The sequence below is a fragment of the Eimeria acervulina genome, genomic scaffold, assembly GCF_000499425.1.
Source record: "Eimeria acervulina Houghton genomic scaffold, Eah_scaff2, whole genome shotgun sequence".
NCBI lineage: Eukaryota > Apicomplexa > Conoidasida > Eucoccidiorida > Eimeriidae > Eimeria > Eimeria acervulina.
In genome coordinates this window covers 13,812-32,885 of record NW_013550064.1, presented here as the reverse complement: position 1 = coordinate 32,885, position 19,074 = coordinate 13,812, and the positions used below count along the sequence as shown (strand labels likewise).

Genomic DNA, 19,074 nt, shown 5'->3' with positions numbered 1-19,074 from the left:
CTGCTGCAAGTTGCCTCGCGTGCTGCTGACTGGAGCGCCAGCAGCAGCGTCCTCTGCTGCTGCAGCGGCCTTGTTGCTGCTGCTGATGCAGCTGCTGATTCATGAGCAGCACCTCCTGTGCCCCTTGCTGCCGTTGTGACAGCAGCAGCGGCTGTTGTCGGCTGCCAACTCAAGAGTAGCAGCAGCAGCAGCAGCAGCGGCTGCTGCAGCGGCTGCTGCTGCTGCTGCTGCAGAGCGCTGAGCGATGCTGCTCCACACCTAGCGGCAAGACAGCCCGCCACACACATCAGACAGGCATGCGTTGCCTTCAAGGGAGGAATGGTAGGAGTGTTTGCTGCAGCTGTGGCTGCAGCAGCAGCAGCAGCTGCTGCTGCTGCTCCTGCTGCCGCTGCTGCTTTGGTTGTTAAGCGCCAGAACACTAAAATACGCAGAGACTCCCGGGACTCATATTCGAAATTGCTGCAGCAGAAAGCCTGCCTGCTGCGTCTTGCGCCCTGCCGACGCTAGCAATGTAGGCAGCAACAGCAGCGGCAGCAGCAGCAGCAAGGAGCAATCACTGAAGCAGCAGCAACAGCTGCAGCAAGTGAAGCACAGTTGAGTGTTATCTAATGCTTCTCAAGTTAATTTCACCTTTATTACCACCTGTCACTTTGTAGAGGCAATGCGCTGCTGCAGCGGCGGCGGCAGCAGCGTCTGCAGCAGCAGCCGCAGCCGCAGCAGCAGCAGCAGCAGCAGCACTCGCAGCAGAGCCAGCCCCACCGACCCCCAGGGAGATGTAGCAGCAGCAGCTGTTGTTGTTGGCCGTTTGCATCCGTTGCTCTTTCTAGTGAGTCTTCTGCCTCTTTCTGCGCCTGTCTGCAGCAGCAGCAGTAGCAGTAGCAGCAGCAGCAGCAGCAGCAGCAGCAGGGCGCTGTGCGCGGACGAAGGAGAAGCACCAGCAAGTGCTGCAGCTGCTGCAGAAGAAAACCAGAGACCAAGCAGCAGCAATAGCTGGAAACCCCTGCTGCTGCCTACAGCGGAGCAGCAGCAGGGGCAACAAAACAAGCAGGAGCAGCAAACTGCAGCAGCAGCTGCCTTCAGCCCTATTGTCACTTCCTCGGACTCGAGAGCATCTTCAGCTGCAGCTGCAGCAGCAGCAGCAGCACTAGCAGCAACAGAAGCAGCACCAATTTTGGCTTTGGTGTGGGTCTTACTGTGGTTCGCCTGCAGTATTTCCCGCAGCAGCAGCACTAGCAGCAGCAACAGCAGCAGCAAGCAGCAGTAGCAACCGCAACAGCAAGGGGGGATCCTCTTCTCCTCCAGTTTTATGTTGCTGCGCATTTTGTTTTTTCCCTTGGCAGTCATTGAGGGACCCCACACCAGCAGAAGCTGCAGCAGCAGCAGCAGCAGCAGTAGCAATAGCAGCAGCAGCGGCAGCAGCAGCCGCTGCTAGACAGTCGGCGGCGACAGCAACTGCAGCAGCAGTGAAGGAATGGTTCAGCGTAAATCCATGCAGAGGGAAACCCCGCAGCGGCCCTCATCTAAGGGCAGCAGCGGCACCAATGACGCTAGCAGCAGCAGCAACAGCAGCAGCAGCAGCAGCAAAAAGAAGAACAGCAACAACTCCCGCAAAGAGACTCCTGCAGAAACAGCAGCACAACAAGAAACCCACAAAAGCAGTCAAACAAAAGCTGAAGCCTCGTCGAATGGCAGCAGCGGCCGCAGCAGCAGCAGCAGCAGCAGCAGCAGCAACAGCAGCAGCAGCAGCAGCAGCAGCAGCAGCGGCGCCAATGTGTCGGCAAAGAAGAAGAGAAAGCGGCTGACACACCTGAGCACCAAAAAGAGGCGCAGGGTTGCATCATCAAGCAGCAGCAGCAGCAGTAGCAGCAGCAGCAGCAGCTCAGCAGCAGCAGCCAAGGCCCGTGCTGATTCACGCAGGGCGGAGCGCAGCAAGAGCGTGAGCAGCAGTAGCAGCAGAAGCAGCAGCCAGCACGAGGAGCAGCAGGATGAAGACAGTGCAGAGGAGCTGCTGCAGCTGCAGCCTTGGCCGCCAACAGCAGGCGACCTAAGAGAAGAGAGCAGCAGCAAACTGCGGTGTCTGTGGCAGCAGCAGCAGCACAGGGACGCAGCTGACCGAAGGCTAGAGGCATTGTTTGAGGCTTTCTGCAGCAGCGCCATTGCTGCGCTGCAGCAACTACGAGACAGACTTGCCGCTGCTGCTGCTAATTCTCCTGCTGCTGGTGCGGCTGCGTCTCCTGCTCCCGCTGCTGCTGCTGCTGTTCCTGCTGATGCAGCAGCAGCAGATGCACTCAAGAAGGAAGACGACCAGCAGCATCAACAAGTGCAGCAGCCGCAGCATCAACAGGAGCAGCAGCAGGATGTGCTGCAGCTGGCATGTTCCCTTTTGCATTTGCTGCCCCCGTCTCCTGCAGCAGCAGCAGCAGCAGCAGCAGCAGGGCAGCGGCTAAAGGGTTTGTACGATTTGCAGCAGCTTTCTGTTAGCTTGTGGCTGCGGCGCTTCTTCTTATTTGTCTATGAAGAGGTGCTTGAGCTGCTGCTTTACTCTCAAGGCTTTACAGGCGCTGCTGCTGGAGGGCCCTTTGGAGGGCCCCCTACAGATCTATCTGCTGCTGCGCTGCGGCATGCTGCTGCAGCAACTCGGGAGCTGCGACCGCTGGTGACGCTGCTGTTGCTGCCGCAGCAGCAGCAGCGAAAGAAGGAGCAGCAGAAGAAAAAGAAGCAGCAGCAGCAGCAGCAAGTCTCTCTGATGCAGCAGCAAAAAAAGATAGAAGAGATGCTCAGGAAGGATCCAACGCTTATAACAGCACTCAAGAAGCTGCTGCTGCTGCCAGGTATGCTGCAGCACGGTCACTACGATGTAGAGGCGCTACTGCTGCTGCTGCAGCAGCACAGACAGCAGCAGCAACAGAAGCTCCAAGACCAGCAGCAGAAGGAGAAACAGGAAAAGGAAGAAAACGACAAGCAGCAGCAAACATCAGCAACAGATGATAAGACCACAAAAAATGAGGCCGATGACCCCAGCAGCAGCAGCAGCAGCAACAGCAGCAGCAACAGCAGCGGGACGGGCGAGCAACAAGTGCAGCAGACCCCAGACACCAAGACAGAAAATGATGTAGCAGATCAGCAGCAGCAACAGGAACAACAGCAGCAACAACAGGGCGGAGAAGTTCCTGAAGAGCTGCGGCAGGCAGACGACAAGCAGCCGCAGCAGCAGCAGCAACAGCAACCGCAGCAGCAGGAGCAACAACAACCCCAGCAGCAGGAGCAGCAAGCGCAGCAGCAGCAGCAAGCGCAGCAGCAACCACCGCAGCAACCGCGGCAGCAGCAGCAGCAACAGCAGCAGCAACCGCAGCAGCGGCAGCAGCAGCAGCAGCAGCAGGATGAGGAAGAGGACCAGGAGGAGGAGCAGCAGCAGCAGCAGCTGTGGGGCGATGATTTATGTTTGTTTTTACGCGGCTTTGAGCTGCAGCAGCAGGAAGTCGAGAGAGAAGTTCTTGAGTCTCCTCACTTCGTTTATTTAATAAGGTAATGCATAAAACAATTAATTAATATTAATTAATTAATTAATAACAGTGTGATATAATTAATTAACAACAATATAATATAATCAATTAATTAATTAATAACAATATAATATAGTTAATTAATTAATAACAATATAATATAATATACTTAATTAATAACAGTATAATATAGTAAATTAATTAATAACAATATAATATAATATACTTAATTAATAACAGTATAATATAGTTAATTAATTAATAACAATATAATTAATAGATTTATTTGTTTTTTATTGAACATTTATTATTTATTCATTTACCCCGGATGTACTTATTTTTGTTTTGTTTGTTTATTTGCATGCAAGTGCTTCTTCTTTTCTCCTGGTGTTTTTGTTTGCTGCGTTATCTTTATCTCTTTGTTCGTTTATGTTTGATGCTTGTTTGTTTACTTATTTATTTGTTTGTTTGCTTTGTGCTTGCTGTTTGTTTTTCTTCGTATTGTTTGTTTTGCTGCTGGGGGGAGGTTGCGTCATGGCACTTGCTGCTGCTGCTGCTGTTGCTGTTGCTGCTGCTGCAGGTTTTTAAACCGCTGCAGCACGGTGGTGAATATTTCATGGAGGTTTGAGGGTTTGCTGCAGTCTCTTGCTGCAGTGTCTCCTCCTGCTGATGTGCTGCTGTGCGCACATTTGCTGTCTTTAGCTTCATTTTCTTTTGACTTTCTCCCGGTGCTGCAGCAGATTGATGCTGATCTTGCTGCCGACGAGCAGCAGCAGCAACAGATCCTAGCTGATGCTGCTGCTGCTGCTGCGCAAGCCTTTACAACACCCCCAGAGCCCAACCCACCAAACACTGCAAGACGAATCTATCAGCAGCAGCAGCAGCAGCAGCAGCAACGTGCTGCTGCAGGCCAGCAGGGAGGCAGGCGCCCGAAAAAGAGGGCGCAGCAGCAGCGCCAGCAGCAGCAGCAGCAGCAACAGCAGCAACAGCAGCAGGATGCAGCACAAGACCCCCCAGGAACCCCTGATCAAAGCAACCCTCAGACTCCAACTGCAACATTTGATTCGCAGCAGCAGCACCAGGAAGAAGAGACCCAGACGGCGCTCGACTCACAGCAGCAGCAGCAGCAGCAGCAGCAGCAGCAGCAAGGGGCTGGTTCTGGTTCGGGTACGATTCGCCGTAGCCAAGGCTTTCTTCAGTTTTGTGCGGACCTGTCGCACACTGCAGCAGCTGCTGCTGCAGCAAGCTCCTTGCCTGCCTGCAGCAGCAGCGGCAACGCCCCCTCCACGGCCGCAGCAGCAGCAGCAGCAGCTGCTGCTGCTGCTGCTGCAGCTGAGGCATGCGGTACTGCTGCGTTTTGGGAGTGGGAGGAGATCGGCGGCGAGGAAGATTATTCTGCTGGCGGAGCAGCAGGATCAGCAGCAGCAGCAGCAGCAGCAGACCCGATGCAGCGTTTGCTGCAGCGGCTGCTGGTGCTGCTAGGGCGCAAGGCAGGGCCTCCGTTTAAAGCAGCAAGAGCAGTCAGGCGTCTGCTGCAAGACAGAGGAGAAGCAGATTTGCTGCTGCCACTTAAACCCTTCTCATCCCTCTCGGACGCAGCCACAGACTGGGCTCATCTTAAACCCCTCCAGGTAAAGCTGCTGCTGCTGCTGCTGATGCTAGTGCTGCTGCTTCTGCTAGTGCTGCTGCTACTGCTGCTATTTCTGCGGTTTGTTGAGCTCGGTGCCGCTGCAGCTGCAGCTGTCTTCATGGGTCTAGTACAACTCGTAAGCGCTGCTGCTGCTGTTTGTGCTGATGCTGCTGCAGCGTCTTCGTTTGCTGCGGGCGATGATATCTCTCGTTTTATCGGAGAGTCCGCAAGTTGCGCGAGTAAGGCGACTCCACAGGCAGCTGTCTGGCTAGCTAGCTAGCTATATAGCTAGCTAGCTAGCTACGAAGGTAGTAATCTGCTGGCTAGCTAGCCCGCCGGTGCCTCGCGTGCTGAATCTCATTGCTCTGCTGCTGCTGTTTGTGCTGCTGCTGCTGCTGCTGCTACTGCTGCAGCACTTAGGAGACGCTCCAGCAGATACTTCCTTTGACAGCGAGCAGCTGGTTGGGGAAGATGCTGCGGGTCATCTCTATTGGCTGCTGACGCAACAGGGAGACCCAACGGCCTTCAAACTATACAGGGTAATGCTGCTGCTGTTGCTGCTGTTGCTGTAGCTGCTGCTGCTGTTGCATTTGCTGCTGCTGCATTTGCTCCTGGGCGCGCATGTTCTCCTGCAGCTGCTGCTGCGTTTGTTTCTGTTTCTGTAAGTGTTGTTTCTGCTTGGCCTGCTCTTTCTAGTAGCTAGCTAGCTAGCAGGCTAGCTAGCCATCTAGCTAGCTAGCTAGCTAGCTAGCCATCTAGCTAGCTAGCTAGCTAGCTAGTTAGCTAGCTGTGGGTGTTTGATGGTTGTTTGTGTTTGTAGGAGGATCGGGTGCGGCGGCGCTTTGAACTCCTTAGCGAAGATCTCCCCTCTCTGGAGACCATTGCCACTAGCCTAGAGGCTGTGAGCTGCTGCTGCTGCTGCTGCTGCTGCTGTAGCCGCTGCTGTTGCTGTAGCTGCTGCTGCTGTAGCTGCTGCTGTTGCTGTAGCTGCTGCTGCTCCTGTAATTATTGTTGCTGTAGCAGCTGCTGCTGCTGATACTGCTGCTGTGAATTTTGGCAGCTCTGTTGTTGCAGATGCTGCTGACGCGTTTGTTGCTCAGGCTGCTGTAGAAGCTGCAGCAGCAGGCTGCTGCTGTTGCTGGCTTGCTGCTGCTGTTGCTGCTGGTATCTGTTGTTGCTGCTGCTACAGTTTGTTGCTGCTGTTTCTGTTTTTGCTGCTTCTGCTGCTGCTGCTGCTCCCTCAGGAGGAGGGTATGGCAGACTTGTCGGAGCAGCTGCTGCAGCAGTACCAACAGCTGCTGCAGCAGCAGCGGCAACGCAGTAGAGAAGAGAGGAGACGAAAGGCTGTTGAGAGACAACTGGAGACAGCCCAGTGGGGAGTCACTACAGGTCCGTCGCGCTGCTGTTGTTGTTGCTGCTGCTGTTGCTCCTGCTGCTGTTGGTGCTGCGGCTGTTGCTGCTGTTGTAGCTATATCTCTTACTGCTGCTGCTGCTTCTGTTGCTGCTGCTGCAGTGAACTTACTTTCTGTAGGTCTTGCTGGCGCGTATATGCGCTGCCATTGCAGCCGCTGCTGCTGCATTCGCTGCTGATACTATGCTGCTGCTGTTTCTGTTGCTGCTGCTGCAGGGCGTCGTGAGCGGAAGCCTGTGAACTACTTGGAGGTGATTGAGGGAGAAATCGAAAGCAGCAGCAGCAGCAGCAGCAGCAAACCCGTCAACACTGCAGCCACCCGGGAGGAGCGCTGGCGAGCAAGACTGGAGCGGAAGGCAAGCCTCTGCAGCAGCAGCTAAGCTAGCTAGCTAGCCAGACAGCTAGCTAGCTAGACAGCCAGTTCGTGTTGAGGCAATGAAGCAGCGATCTGCTGCTCTGCTACCGCTGCTGCAGAAGCTGGTGCTGCATCTCGTGCTTACAATGGGTGTTTGCTGCTGCGTTTCCTGTTTCGCTGCTGCTGCTGATGCAGGTCTCGGAGGCGGAAGCGGAGCAGCAGGAGGCGCTGCAGCAGCAGCTGCCTGAAGAGGACGAGACGCAGCAGCAGCAACTGCAGCAGCAGCAGCAGCAGCAGCAGAAGCAGCAGCATTCTCCTGCTGCAGCAAGTGCTTCTCGTTCAAGAAGGTCAGAAAAGAGAACCGACGGCAGCAGCCGCAGCAGAACGCGCCAGCAGCAGCAGCAGCAGCAGCAGCAACAGCAGCAGCAACTGGGCAGCGGTGATCTGCAGCTAGCAGCAGTAGACAGCAGCACAGCTGCAGCAGCACTTGAGGGCCAGAGGCTGCGACTGGAGAATTACCAGCAGCAGCTGCTGCTGCTGCAGCAGCAGCGAGAGAACGTAGAGAGAAGAATGCTCCTGACGCAGCGGCAGCTGTCGACGCTGCAGCAGCAGCTGCATCTCACCCCACAAGAAGTGGAGGCCCAGACAGCAACACTGCAGCAGCAAATGCGAAATGAGCAGCAGCAGCAGCAGGCAATTGAACGGGACTTTACTGAGCTGCAGCTCCGTGCCAGAGAGCTAGCCGACGCTCTTGCTGCTGCTGCTGCTGCTGCTACTGCTGCTGCTCCTGCTGGCGCTACCCGTGGCGCTGCGACAAAGAAGGCGACAATCAAAGCTGCAGTTCAGCAGCAGCAGAAGCAGCAGCAGCACCTCACGCCGGAAGAGAGCAGCAGGAAGAGCAACAGCAGCAGCATTAACTACAACCAAAGCAGCGACATGCTTTGGGGTGATGCTGCAGCGCAGCAGCAGCTGCATGCACCAGCACATGCGTTACACCAGCTCTCTCCGCAACCAGCCGCTGCAACAGAACCGGAAGCAGCAGCAGCAGCAGCAGCAGCTGCTGCTGCTGCCGCCACAACAGAGTCGCAGCAGCTTCATTTTAGCGCTACAGCAGCAAGCATGCTGCAGCAGCATCAGGAGAAGCAGCAGCAGCAGCAGCAGGAGGCTGCATCGATTGGCGGCGTGGCCTTCAACGGGAAACCGCAGCAGGCGCAGCTGAGTCTGGAACAGCAGCAGCAGCAGCAGCAGCATCTGCTGCTGCAACAGCAACAGCAGCTGCTGCAGCAGGCTGCAGTTGCACACCTCGACGAACTGAAGCAGCAGGAGGGTCGGCAGCAGCAGCAGCAGCAGCTGCAGCAGCATGAATTGCAGCACCAGCAGCAGCAGGGGCTTGTGATTAGTGAAGATAGATGACTCTGCTAGGGGCGGGTCCCTAGTACGGTTTGAAGCATCAGCAGCAGCTGCTGCAGTAGCAGCTGCTGCTGGTGCAGCAGCAGCAGCAGCTGTTGGATTCTCGGTGGTGTCGAGGCAGCTGCAAGAGTTGCTGCAGCAGTTGCTGCAGCAACAGCAGCAGCTGCCTTTGCTGCCGTTCTGTTAGAGGACTTGCTGCAGCAGTTGCTGCAGCGTTTGCTGCAACAGCAGCAGCAAAGGTAATGAGTTGCTAATAATAGCCTATGAAGTATTGACACCATTCTTAGCCACAGCTCCGTAGCTGCTGGCACTCAGCAGCAGCAGCAGCAACAAGAACAGCAACCGCTGCTGCTGCTGCAGAAGCAGCCTCTGTCTGCAGCAGGAATGGCAGCAGCAGCAGCAGCAGCAGTGTGAGCAGCACTGCCCCTGAGCAGGCGAGAGGGAGAGCTGCTGCAATGAGAGAGCAGCAGCAGCAGCAGTAGCAGTACCAGCAGCAGTTTCAACAGCAGGAGCATTTGCTGCAGGAGCAGCAGAACTACTATAGCAGCAGCAGCAGTAGGCTTTGCTGCAGCAGCAGGCTTAGCAGCAGCAGCAGCGGCAGCAGCAGAAGCAGCAGCAACAGCAGCTTTTGCTGGTGCTTGATGCTTATATACGAACAGAGATGCAGCAGATGCTGCTGCAGCAATTGCAAGCCCGCAGCCGTTTAGGGTTTGTTTGTTTTCGCTGTTTGTCTCTTCATGCGTGGCGCTGCAGTGGTATACCTGCTGCTGCTGCTGCTGCTGCTGCTGATGAGCAGCAGAGACACAGGCAGACACAAGCAGCAGCAGCACACAGCAGCAGCAGACACTGAAACCCCAAACCCTAAACCCTTTACCGTATGCATCTATGGCATAGGAGCATACAGCTTAGCAGCCAGTCTCAAGCAGGAGCAGCAGCAGCAGCAGCAGCAGCAGAAACAGCAGCAGTAGCAGCAGAAAGCACAGCAACAAAAGCAGCAGCTGCAAAAGCCCTTGCTGCAGCACCCCACACGCAGCAACTGCAGTTGCTTTGGCTGCTGCGGCAGCAAAGACATAGGCAGACACAAGCAGCAGCAGAGACAGCAGCAGCGGAGACAGTGATAGCAGCATGCGAGTTAGCAGCCAGTCGTTTGTTTAGGTTTGTTTGCTGCGGTTATATTATACGGGAGGAAGACACAAAAAAACTTGTGCAGCAGCTGCAGCAGCTGCAGCAGCTGCTGCAAATGAGGCTGCTGCAACAACTCCTGCTGTTGCAAATGCGGCTGCTACAACTCCTGCTGCTGCTGCTGCTACTACTCCTGCTGCTGTAACTCCAGCTGCTGCTATAACTGCAGGTGCTGGAGCTGCTGCAACTGCTGCTGCTGCTGTCACTGCTGCAGCTCCTGCAGGGCCTTAGGCAGAGTGTAAGGCCTCATTCATACCTTTCCTTTCCTGCATGCGTAGCAGCAGCACTTGTCGGTGCAACCCCTCAGCGTAGCAGCAGCAAGACGAAGAGCAGCAGCAGCACAACTAGCAGCAACACCAGCAAGAACAGTACGACTATCCGCAAGGCACAAAGGCAGCAGCAGCAACAACAGAGCAACAGCAGCAGCAACAGAGCAACAACAGCAGCAACAGAGCAGCAGGAGCAGGAGCAGCAGCAGCAGCAACAGCAGCAGCAGTAGCAGCAGAAGTACAGGGTAGTTGATCCCTAGGAAGTAAGCGATAAGAAAGAGATCCCTGTGGTTGAGGTGTACAGGCACCTCAGCCTTCACTTTGTCTTTCGCACAAAACGCAATTCCTGTTGCTGCTGCTCGCAGCATTGGAATATCGTTGCTGCCGTCTCCGACAGCTGCTGCATTTAAACCTGCTGCTGCTGCAGCAGCAGCAGCAGCTGCTGCTGCTGCTTCTGCTGCTGCAAAGGAAGACCTCAAGGCCGCCGCGGTAGTACAGGGAGTAGCTGCCATTCGCTGCTGCTGCTGTTGCTGCTGCTGTTGTTCTTGTTGCTGCTGCTGCTCTTGTTCTTCCTGCTGCTGCTGGTCATGTCGCTGTTGCTGCTGCTGCTGCTGCTGCACCACCTGCTGCTGCTGCTGCTGGGCAAGCTGTTTAAGAGTGGAGGCCTTCAGTTGTGGGGTCATAATCGGTTCTGCTGCTGCTCCCGTTAGTCTGCCTGAACGCATGCAGCAAAGTGTGGGCTGCTGCTGCTGCTGCTACTGCATACCACCGCTGTTGCTGCTGCAGTTTCTACTAGGGCTGCTGCTGCTGCTGCTACTGTCGCTGCGGTTGTTGCTGCTGTTGCTACTGCTTCAACTGCTGCTGCTGCTGCTGCTTCCCCTGCTCTTTCCACTGTTGCTTTTGCTGTTTCTGGAGCAGCAGCAGCTGCAGCAGCAGCAGCAGCAACAGCAGCAGCAGTAGCAGGGTATGGTGTTTACCGTTTTGCTCGAAGAGAAGTTTATTTGCTGCAGCAAACTGCATGCAAAGTATATTTTTAATCCTTTTAGATAACTCATCAAACCCTCCGCTCAACACTGCCATGAACAAACCCCGAAAATTCAGCAGACGCGACAACGCCGTCGCCCCTTCGCTTAAATGCAAACGCTTAAAGACTTCTGCTAAGCAAGACCTGCAGCAGCAGCAGCAGCAGCAATAGCAGCAGCAGAACCAGCAATAGGAGCAGCAGTAGGAGCAGCAATAGGAGCAGCAATGGCAGCAAGAGAAGCAGCAGCAGTAGCAACAGCAGCAGTAAGATTCAGAAAGAACAGTAGCAGCAGCAGCAGCAGCAGCAGGAGCAGCAATGGCAGCAAGAGAAGCAGCATGAGCAGCAGAAACAGTTGTAGCAACAGTAGCAGCAGCAGAAAGCACAGCAACCGCAACCGCTGTTGCAGCTAGAACGACAGGTGCAGCAGCAGTAAATGCAGCAGCAGCAGCAACAACAATTGCAACTGCAACTGCGGCAGTATCTCTCGCTGCACTAGCAGCAGCATCATCTGTCGCAGCAGCAGCAGCAGCAGCAGCAGCAGCAGCAGCAGCAGCAGCAAGGGTGACCTGTCTAAACCCTTTAAGAGTTTAAGACGCAGGGCGAGACTCTCAGCAAAAGGTATGCTTCCTCGCATTGCTGCCAGCGTAATTGCAGATACTTCTTCTTCTTTGCCTGCCAACAAACCCTAAACCCTAAACCCTAAACCCTAAGCCCTAAACCCTAAAGCCTAGCCCATACAGCCTACACCCTAAACCCTAAACACTTAGACATCTTCCCTAAGCCTTTAAAGCTCAACACTAAAACCCAAATCCTGAACCCTACACCCTAAACCCTTAGCCCTAAACCCTAAACCCTAAACCCTAAACCCTATACCCTTAGTACTACACCCTCAAAGCTACGCTGCAAGGGAGCAACGGCGCAAGAAAGTGCTGAGGGTTTAGGGTTTAGACTCTAGGGTTTAGAGTGTAGGGTTTAGATTTAGGGGTTAGGGTTTATATTGACAGGGTCAGGGCTTGAGGTTTAGAGCCTAGGGTTTAGGGTTTACAGCCTAGGGTTTAGGGTTTAGGGTTTGAAGACGCCCACCTATCTGAGCGGCGAGTTCATCAATAACCTCTTCTTCTATTAAAGTCGAGTCCTGAAATAGCAGCAGCAGCAGCAGCAGCAGTAGCACAATGATTTGTTGCTGCTGCTGCTCTTGCTGCTGCTCTTTCTGCTGCTCTTGCTGCTGCTCTTGTTGCTGCTACAACTGCTGCTTTTCTGCTTCAGAAACAGCAGCACCAGCAGCAAAAGCAACACCAACAGCAACAGCAACGGCAACAGCGCCAGCAACAGCAACAGCAGCGGTAACAGCAGCAGCAACAGCATCAGCAACAGCAGCGACAGCAGCAGTACCGTATCGAAGCAAACCAATTGAAGAAGCAACAGCAGCACCAACAGGAACAGCAGGAGCAACAGCAGCAGCAGCAGTGACAGCAGCAGCAGCAGCACTACCAACAGCAACAGCAGCAGCAACAGCAGCAGCAGCAGCAGCAGCAACAGCAGCAGTACCATGTCGAAACAAACCAACTGAAGACACAAAGGCGCCAAGCTCCGCGGGCGCAGCATAAAATCTCCTCCAGCCTCTGACAGCAGCAGCAGCAGCAGCAGCAAGCAGCACAGACATCACCTACAGCAGCAGCAGCAGCAATAGACGCAGCAGCAGCAACAGAGGCACCTGCAGCAGCAGCAAAGCCAGCAGTAGCAGCGTACGTCTCACCTGCTGCTACCCGCTGCAGCGTGCTGCGTGCTGCAGCAGAAGATTCGCTCGGCAGCAGCAGATATAATCGCATTGCAACAAATTCCCCTAAAGGAGACACACGCTGCCCCTCTGCAGCAGCAGCAGCAGCAGCAGCAGCAGCAACAGCAACAATCGTAGCAGCATATCTGCAGCGGCGGCAGCAGCAGCAGCAGCAGCCATAGAAGTAGCAGCATCTATAGCTGCAGCAACACTAATTGCAGCAGCAGCAGCAATAGTAGTATCAGCACCAACGCCACCCATGGAAGCAGCAGCAATACCAACAGGAGCTACAGCAGCAACAGCAGTGGCAGCAATATCAGCAGCAGCAACAGCAGCGGCAGCAACAGCAACAGCAGCAGCAGCAGCAGCAATAGCGGCACCAATGCCAGCGGCAACAACAATAGCAGCAGCAGCAATAGCAACAGCAGCCACAATAGTAGCAGCAGCAACAGCAGCAGCAGCCTCATAGTGGGGGGGGTCGGACCGCAAAATAAACCCCCTGCTGCTTCTGCTGCTGCAGCAGCTGCAGCAAGAAACTGCAGCGTCAGCCGAGGCTGCTGCACCAGCAAGAGCTCGAAAGTGCTTCTCCTGCTGCGTCTGCTGCTGCGGCTGCTGCTGCTGGCATCTATTCCTCCGACAGCTTCATCATCTGCGGCTCTCTCTGCTGCTGCAGCAGCTTCTGCTGCGGCTGCTGCTTCTCCTGTTGCCGGTGCTGCTGCTCGTAGTTCTGCTGGTGCTGGTGCTGCTGCAGCAGCAGCTGCTGGTGCTGCTGCAGCTCCTTCCATCTGTGAGGCTGTGGGTCTCCTGAAGGGGAGCCCAGAAGCAAACCCTAAACCCTAAACCCTAAACCCTAAACCCTTGAAGCCAAACCCTAAAACCCTCCGTCAGCTGCCTGTCGTCAACCACTCTCCATGTCTAGATGCATAGCGCTAACTGGTTAGGGTTTAGGGCTTAGGGTTTAGGGTTTAGGGTTTAGGGTTTAGGGTCACCTGCCAGCAAGACGAAAGGCAGCACAAAAGCGCGCCCGGAAGGCCTCTGCTTTTAAGCTTGCATAGCAGTCGCCTGAAGAAACCCTAAACCCTAAACCCTAAACCCTAAACCCTAAACCACAAACCCTGACGAATGGGCCCTAAACCCTAACTCCTCAAACCCTAAACCCTAACGACGAGGCCCTACTGGCTGTAAGCCTTTCCTTCTCGGCTCAAAACCGTAAACCCTAAACCCTACATCCTAAACCCTAAACCCTAAACCCTCAGCCAAATTCTCACCTGCTGCAGACTTCAGGACCCTAATTCACAAACCACCACATCAATCTACCCCTAAACCCTAAACCCTCATAAACTCCAAACCCTAAACCCTTTTAAACCCCAAACCGTTCACCGAAACCGTAAACCCTAAACCCTAGACCTTTGTTAACCCCAAACCCTAAACCCTAAACCCTTTTTAACCCCAAACCCTAAACCCTAATTTGAAAGCAGAAATCCGTACAAGTGGAAAGGGTTTATCATGCTGCTTTTATCTCCTTCAAGGCTGTTGTTGCTTCCGTCGCTACTGCCGTTGCTGCTGCTGCCGTTGCTGCTGCTGCCGTTGCTGCTGCTGCTGTTGCTGCTGTTGCCGTTGCTGCTGCTGCCGTTGCTGCTGCTGCCGTTGCTGCTGCTGCTGTTGCTGCTGCTGCTGCTGCCGTTGGTGCTGGTGCTGCCATTTCTGTTGCTGCCGTTTCTGTGGCTCCTACCGTTGCTGCTGCTGTTGCTGCTGCCGTTGCTGCTGCTCTCACTGCTTCCGTTGCTGCTGCTGCAGCAGGCAACAGCAAGAGGCACAGACATAAATGTCTCCTTCAAAGCGGTTCTGCGCGTGCAGCTTGCTGCTGCTTCTTCGTCGCTGCTGCTGCTGCTGCTGCTGCTGCTGCTGCTGCTTCCTTCAGCACTTCTATCTGCATTTCGTTTCTTAAAAGAATGAAACGGGCAAGCGGAAGCAAAACCCCTGACCTGCCAACGCCGAAGCCCTGCGTGTGCAAAGCAGCAGCAAACCCTCAGCTGCAGCATCATCACCAGCATCAGCAGCGGTAGTAGCAGCAGGAGCTGCTGCTGCTGCATATTTTATAATGCAGCTGTTAATCAGAAGGGATTGACAAGCAGCAACAGCAGCAGCAGAGCAGCAGAAGCGCCAGCAGCCTTGACAGCAGCACGGACAGCCGCAGCCGCAGCAGCAGCAGCAGCAAGTCGTTGAGACAAACCCAAGAGAGGCAGCAGAGCGTCAGCTTCATCCAGAGGAGGGGAGACAGCGTACAAAGCGCACTGCAACTCCGGCAGCACCTAACAGCAGCAGCATCAGCAACAGCATCAGCAGCAGCAGCCGTAGGGACAGCAGCAGCAGCAGCAGCAGCAGCAGTAGCAGCAGCAGCAGCAGCGGGTCTTCGGTGCACCCTAACTGTTTTGCGTGCGGTCTGTACTGCTGCTTCAGTACTAGCAACAACAGCAACAACAGCAGCAGACGGAGAAGCAACGCTAGAAGGAGCAGCAGCAGAAGCAGCAGCAGCAGCAGCAGAAGCAGCAGCAGCAACAACAACAACGATGTGGCAGTTGTCTCACAGGGGAAACTACGGCAATGCATTCGCCTGCTTCGCTTGCTGCTGCTGCCGTCACCGCTGTCTCTGTCTGGAGAGACACCCGATAGCTGCAGCACAAGCAGCAGCAGCAGCAGCAGAAGCAGCAGAAACAGCAGCAGCAGCAACGGCAGCAGCACCATGAGGAGACTGTCTCCCAGCAGGCTCTTCCACAGGGTGCACCTCCATTTGTTTATTTTCTCAAATGCTTCTGTTCGAACTTGTTGCTGCTGCTGCTGCTGCTGCTGCTGTTGCTGCTGTTGCTGCTGCTGCTGCTGCATACCCCTGGCGCTGCAGGCAGTAGAGGAGGAAGGCGAGGGGCGCGCAGAAATTTTCTTTAGGCTCGCCGTCCTGTACATGCAAACGCATGCAACCGCAACTGCTACTGCTGCTGCTGCTGCTGCTGCTGTTGCTGCTGCTGCTATTGGTGTTGCTGCTGTTGGTGCTGCTGCTGCTGCTACTGCTGTTGCTGTTGCTGCTGCTGCTGCTGATAGCACCTAGTTTGCTCATGATTCTAGGAGAACGTCTCACCGTTGCTGCTGCTGCTGCAGGTGCTGCAGATTCTGTCTTCTCTTCTTCTTCTCCTGCTGCTGCTGCTGCAGGTTGCAGCAAGTGCAGCAGCAACGACGTCTTGAGTTTGCTGTTTGTATCCTTCAAACAATCTCACACCCAAGTCGAATAATAAAATAATTAAGTAAATAAAAATATAAAGACAAACAAAATAATAAAATAATAAATAAAAAGAGGAAGAGAGAGACTGAGTGTAAATGATAAATTAAATAAAATAAGACAATAAAACAACAAAGGCAAACAAAACAAAACAAAAAAAATCAAAGCAAATAAAATAAAATAACATAACATAAAATAACATAAAAATAATAAGACGCACAAATGAATGCATGCGGAGACTGAAAAGATAGCGAGGAGACAGAGAAAATTTTAAAGACCGCAGAAGGCCCTGAGGCAGCTTTGATCTGCAGCAAACAAACAACAAAAATATAAATAAATTAATAAATAATAAATAAATAAATAAATAATAAATAAATTAATTAATTAATTAGTGGTAAAATAATAAATAAATAATTCTTGAAGAAAGAAACAAATAAACAAACAAGCAGAGGAATAAACAAATGTACAAATAAATAAATAAATAAATTAATTAATTAATTAATTAATTAATTAATTAATTAATTAATTAATTAATTAACAAATAAATTAGCAAACAAACAAAACAAATGAACAATCGACAAACACAGAAACGACCAAACAAAGACAGAAAAATAACAAATAAATAAACAATTAAATAAATAAATAAATAAATATAAATAAATAAATAAATAAATAAACTAGCAAACAGACGAACAAATAAATAAACAAGCAAGCAAGCAAATTAAAAAATAAATAAAGGAGATAAGCGAGCCCGCATGCAAACACAGCCAACCACAGCCCTTTAAAAGATAAAAAACAAACAAAATAAAAAAAGAAATGCATTAAAAAGATTACACACCTCGGAGGGGGAGCAGCAGAAGAGGCAGCAAAAATTATATTCAGCAGCAAACGGGGGCTGCGGCTGCCCTCAAGCAGAGGAAACTGCAGCTCTGTCTCTACGCTGCAGCAGCAGCAGCAGCAGCAGCAATAACAGCAGCAGCAGCAACAGCAGCAGCAGCAGCAGCATCAGTAGGAGACACAGACGTCGAATGTGAATTTTAAGCTGCTGCAAAGGGCACGCCGCAGCAAACACCATGTACCAGCAGCAACGCCAGCAGCAGCAGCAGCAGCAGCAGAGACAATCTATGGGAGCAGCAGCAGCAACAGACACAGCTACTGAAGAGCAGCTGCAACCTCAAACAAGCTGCGGCAGGAGCCCCAGCAGAGACCGATTAGAAGCAGCAAACACAGCAGCAGCAGCAGCAGCTGTTGCTGCTGTTGCTGCTGTTACTGCCGCTGCTGCTGTTGCTGCTGCGACGGACCTCTGTACGCAGCATTTGTGCATATCAAGGAGGTGGAGTATTTGCTGCAGCAGAGAAGAGTGCAGCAAACTGCCAGGCAGCAAAACGGAGAGAATAAAGCCCTCATCGTCGTCTAAAAAGCTGCTGCTGTTGATAATGGTGCTGCTGCTGCTGCTGTTGCTGCTGCTGCTGGTTTCGTCGGGGCAGGCGCTGAGAAGCACTTGCCAGTCAGGCTTCTGCTGCAGCAGCTGCTGCAGCGACCCCAGGGTGTTCTGCAGCAGCAGCAGAAAAGAAGAAGGAAACAGCAGCAAACTACTTCAAGAGGGAGGTGTAGATGTTGCTGTTTGCATGCAACTCAAACAGCAACCTGGAGGTCCTACACAAAGGCAGCTAGCTGGCTAGCTGGGCGGCTAGGTACGTCTGTATAGCTAGCTGAGCAGGTGCGCCTGTAGTGCTAGCTAGCTAGCTAGGTTTGCGGCTAGCTGATGGGATCTGTAGCTGGCTGGCAAGGCCTGTTGCTAGCTAACTAACTAGCTAGCTAGCTAGCTACGTAGGCTACTAGCTTGCCAGCCAGGCCAGCTACCTGGCTAGTTAGATAGCTAGCCAAGTAGATAGCTAGCTAGCTAGCGACGTACATAGCAAGCTAGCTAGCAGCGTAGATGGCTAGTTAGCTGGCCATGCAGCTAGCTAGCTAGCTAGGCATGTAGATAGCTAGCTAGCTAAAAAACCACGTAAATAGCTAGCTATCCATGTAGAAAGCGAGCTAGCTAGCTAGCTAGCTAGCGATGCAGCAGTGGGGGAGAAGCTGACCTCTGGCAGTAGAAGAACGGCGGCGAGGATAATTTTATCAGCAAAGCGGGTTAAGCGGAAGTCTATGGCTGTACAGTTGGAGAGAGAGAAGAAGCTGCATGCAGATAAAGAGAAGGTAAATTGAAAAGATTAAGAAATAAAGCAATAAATAAAAGAACTGATAATCTCCTAGATACGTAGTCAGATAAACCAAATCGCAGCTAGCTAGCTAGCTGCATATTGCGTTAGCTAGCTATCTAGCTAGCTAGCTAACTCAATAAGCAGCTAGCGTGCTAGCTAGCTAGACCGCGCTGCTACACAGCTAGCTGTCAAGCCGCACAACATGCAGATAGCTAGCTAGTTCCCTAGTTGTAAAGCATGGCTAGCCAGCTAGCCACCCAGCTAGCCAGGCAGCTAACCAGCTGGTTACCCAGCTAGCTAGCTAGCTAGCTAGCAAACTAGCTAGCTAGCTAGCTTGCTAGCTGGATTTAAAGAGAAAGAACAGAGAGAGAGAAGGAGAAGTGGCAAGAAAGAAGAAAATGAGTCAGCGATTATATATAAAATAACATTGAAAGAAGAAAACAAACAAAAGCAGAAAAGTCAATATGCAGTAGAAAAAAGACAGACAGAAAATACGTACTTAAGAAAAGAAGAAAAAGAAAAAGAAAAGAAAGGAGCCTCAGCGTGAAGAATATATTTCTTCTGCGGCAGACAAACAAAAACAAAGTAAAATAAATTAAAAAAATATATAAAACAAACAAATCGAAGCGAGAAGAAACAAAGACAAAACAACTTAAACAAACACAAACAAAACATTAAAAATATGCATTATATAAAGATACAAACAAAGGGAAAGAAGTAAATAAAACAAAGAGAAACAAAGACAATAAATATACAGCCACCAGACAGCATAAAAGAAGAATGAACTAAGCAAAAAAAAGAAGAAGGCAAAGCAAACAAAAAACAAACAAACAAAAAACCTGAACAGATAACCCAAACCGGATATAAAGAGACAAACAAACAGAGCAAACAAACAAATAAATAAACATAATTAAATAAATACGCAAATAGATAAATAAATAAATGAAGAGACAGACAAACAAGCAAACAAACAAATACACAAAGTGGAAAATAAACAAACAAACTAAGCAACTCAGAAACACCCAAATGAAG

The 19,074-nt window shown here is 52.2% G+C and overlaps 3 protein-coding genes across 3 annotated transcripts; 2 read left to right on the top strand and 1 right to left on the bottom strand.

The window, feature by feature from the left end:
• Positions 1–661: 661 nt before the first annotated feature.
• Positions 662–1,264, top strand: EAH_00000470 (hypothetical protein; the record flags this gene model as incomplete). Its single annotated transcript, XM_013396691.1, has 1 exon — positions 662–1,264. One exon carries the CDS (start codon positions 662–664, stop codon positions 1,262–1,264), a length of 603 nt encoding a protein of 200 aa, XP_013252145.1.
• Positions 1,265–1,489: 225 nt separating this feature from the next.
• Positions 1,490–8,312, top strand: EAH_00000460 (hypothetical protein, conserved; the record flags this gene model as incomplete). The annotated part of the gene is made up of 8 exons (XM_013396690.1): positions 1,490–3,525; positions 4,084–5,134; positions 5,310–5,372; positions 5,547–5,672; positions 5,954–6,034; positions 6,378–6,522; positions 6,761–6,846; positions 7,095–8,312. 8 exons carry the CDS (start codon positions 1,490–1,492, stop codon positions 8,310–8,312), a joined length of 4,806 nt encoding a protein of 1,601 aa, XP_013252144.1.
• A 1,406-nt stretch (positions 8,313–9,718) lies between these two features.
• EAH_00000450 (phosphoserine phosphatase, putative) lies at positions 9,719–15,673 on the bottom strand (the record flags this gene model as incomplete). Its single annotated transcript, XM_013396689.1, has 13 exons — positions 9,719–9,757; positions 10,003–10,475; positions 10,849–10,928; positions 11,351–11,456; positions 11,868–11,919; positions 12,333–12,406; positions 13,046–13,365; positions 13,551–13,623; positions 13,830–13,849; positions 14,050–14,546; positions 14,751–14,873; positions 15,150–15,234; positions 15,447–15,673. The coding sequence occupies 13 exons, from the start codon at positions 15,671–15,673 to the stop codon at positions 9,719–9,721; spliced, it is 2,169 nt and encodes a 722-aa protein (XP_013252143.1).
• Positions 15,674–19,074: the final 3,401 nt, after the last annotated feature.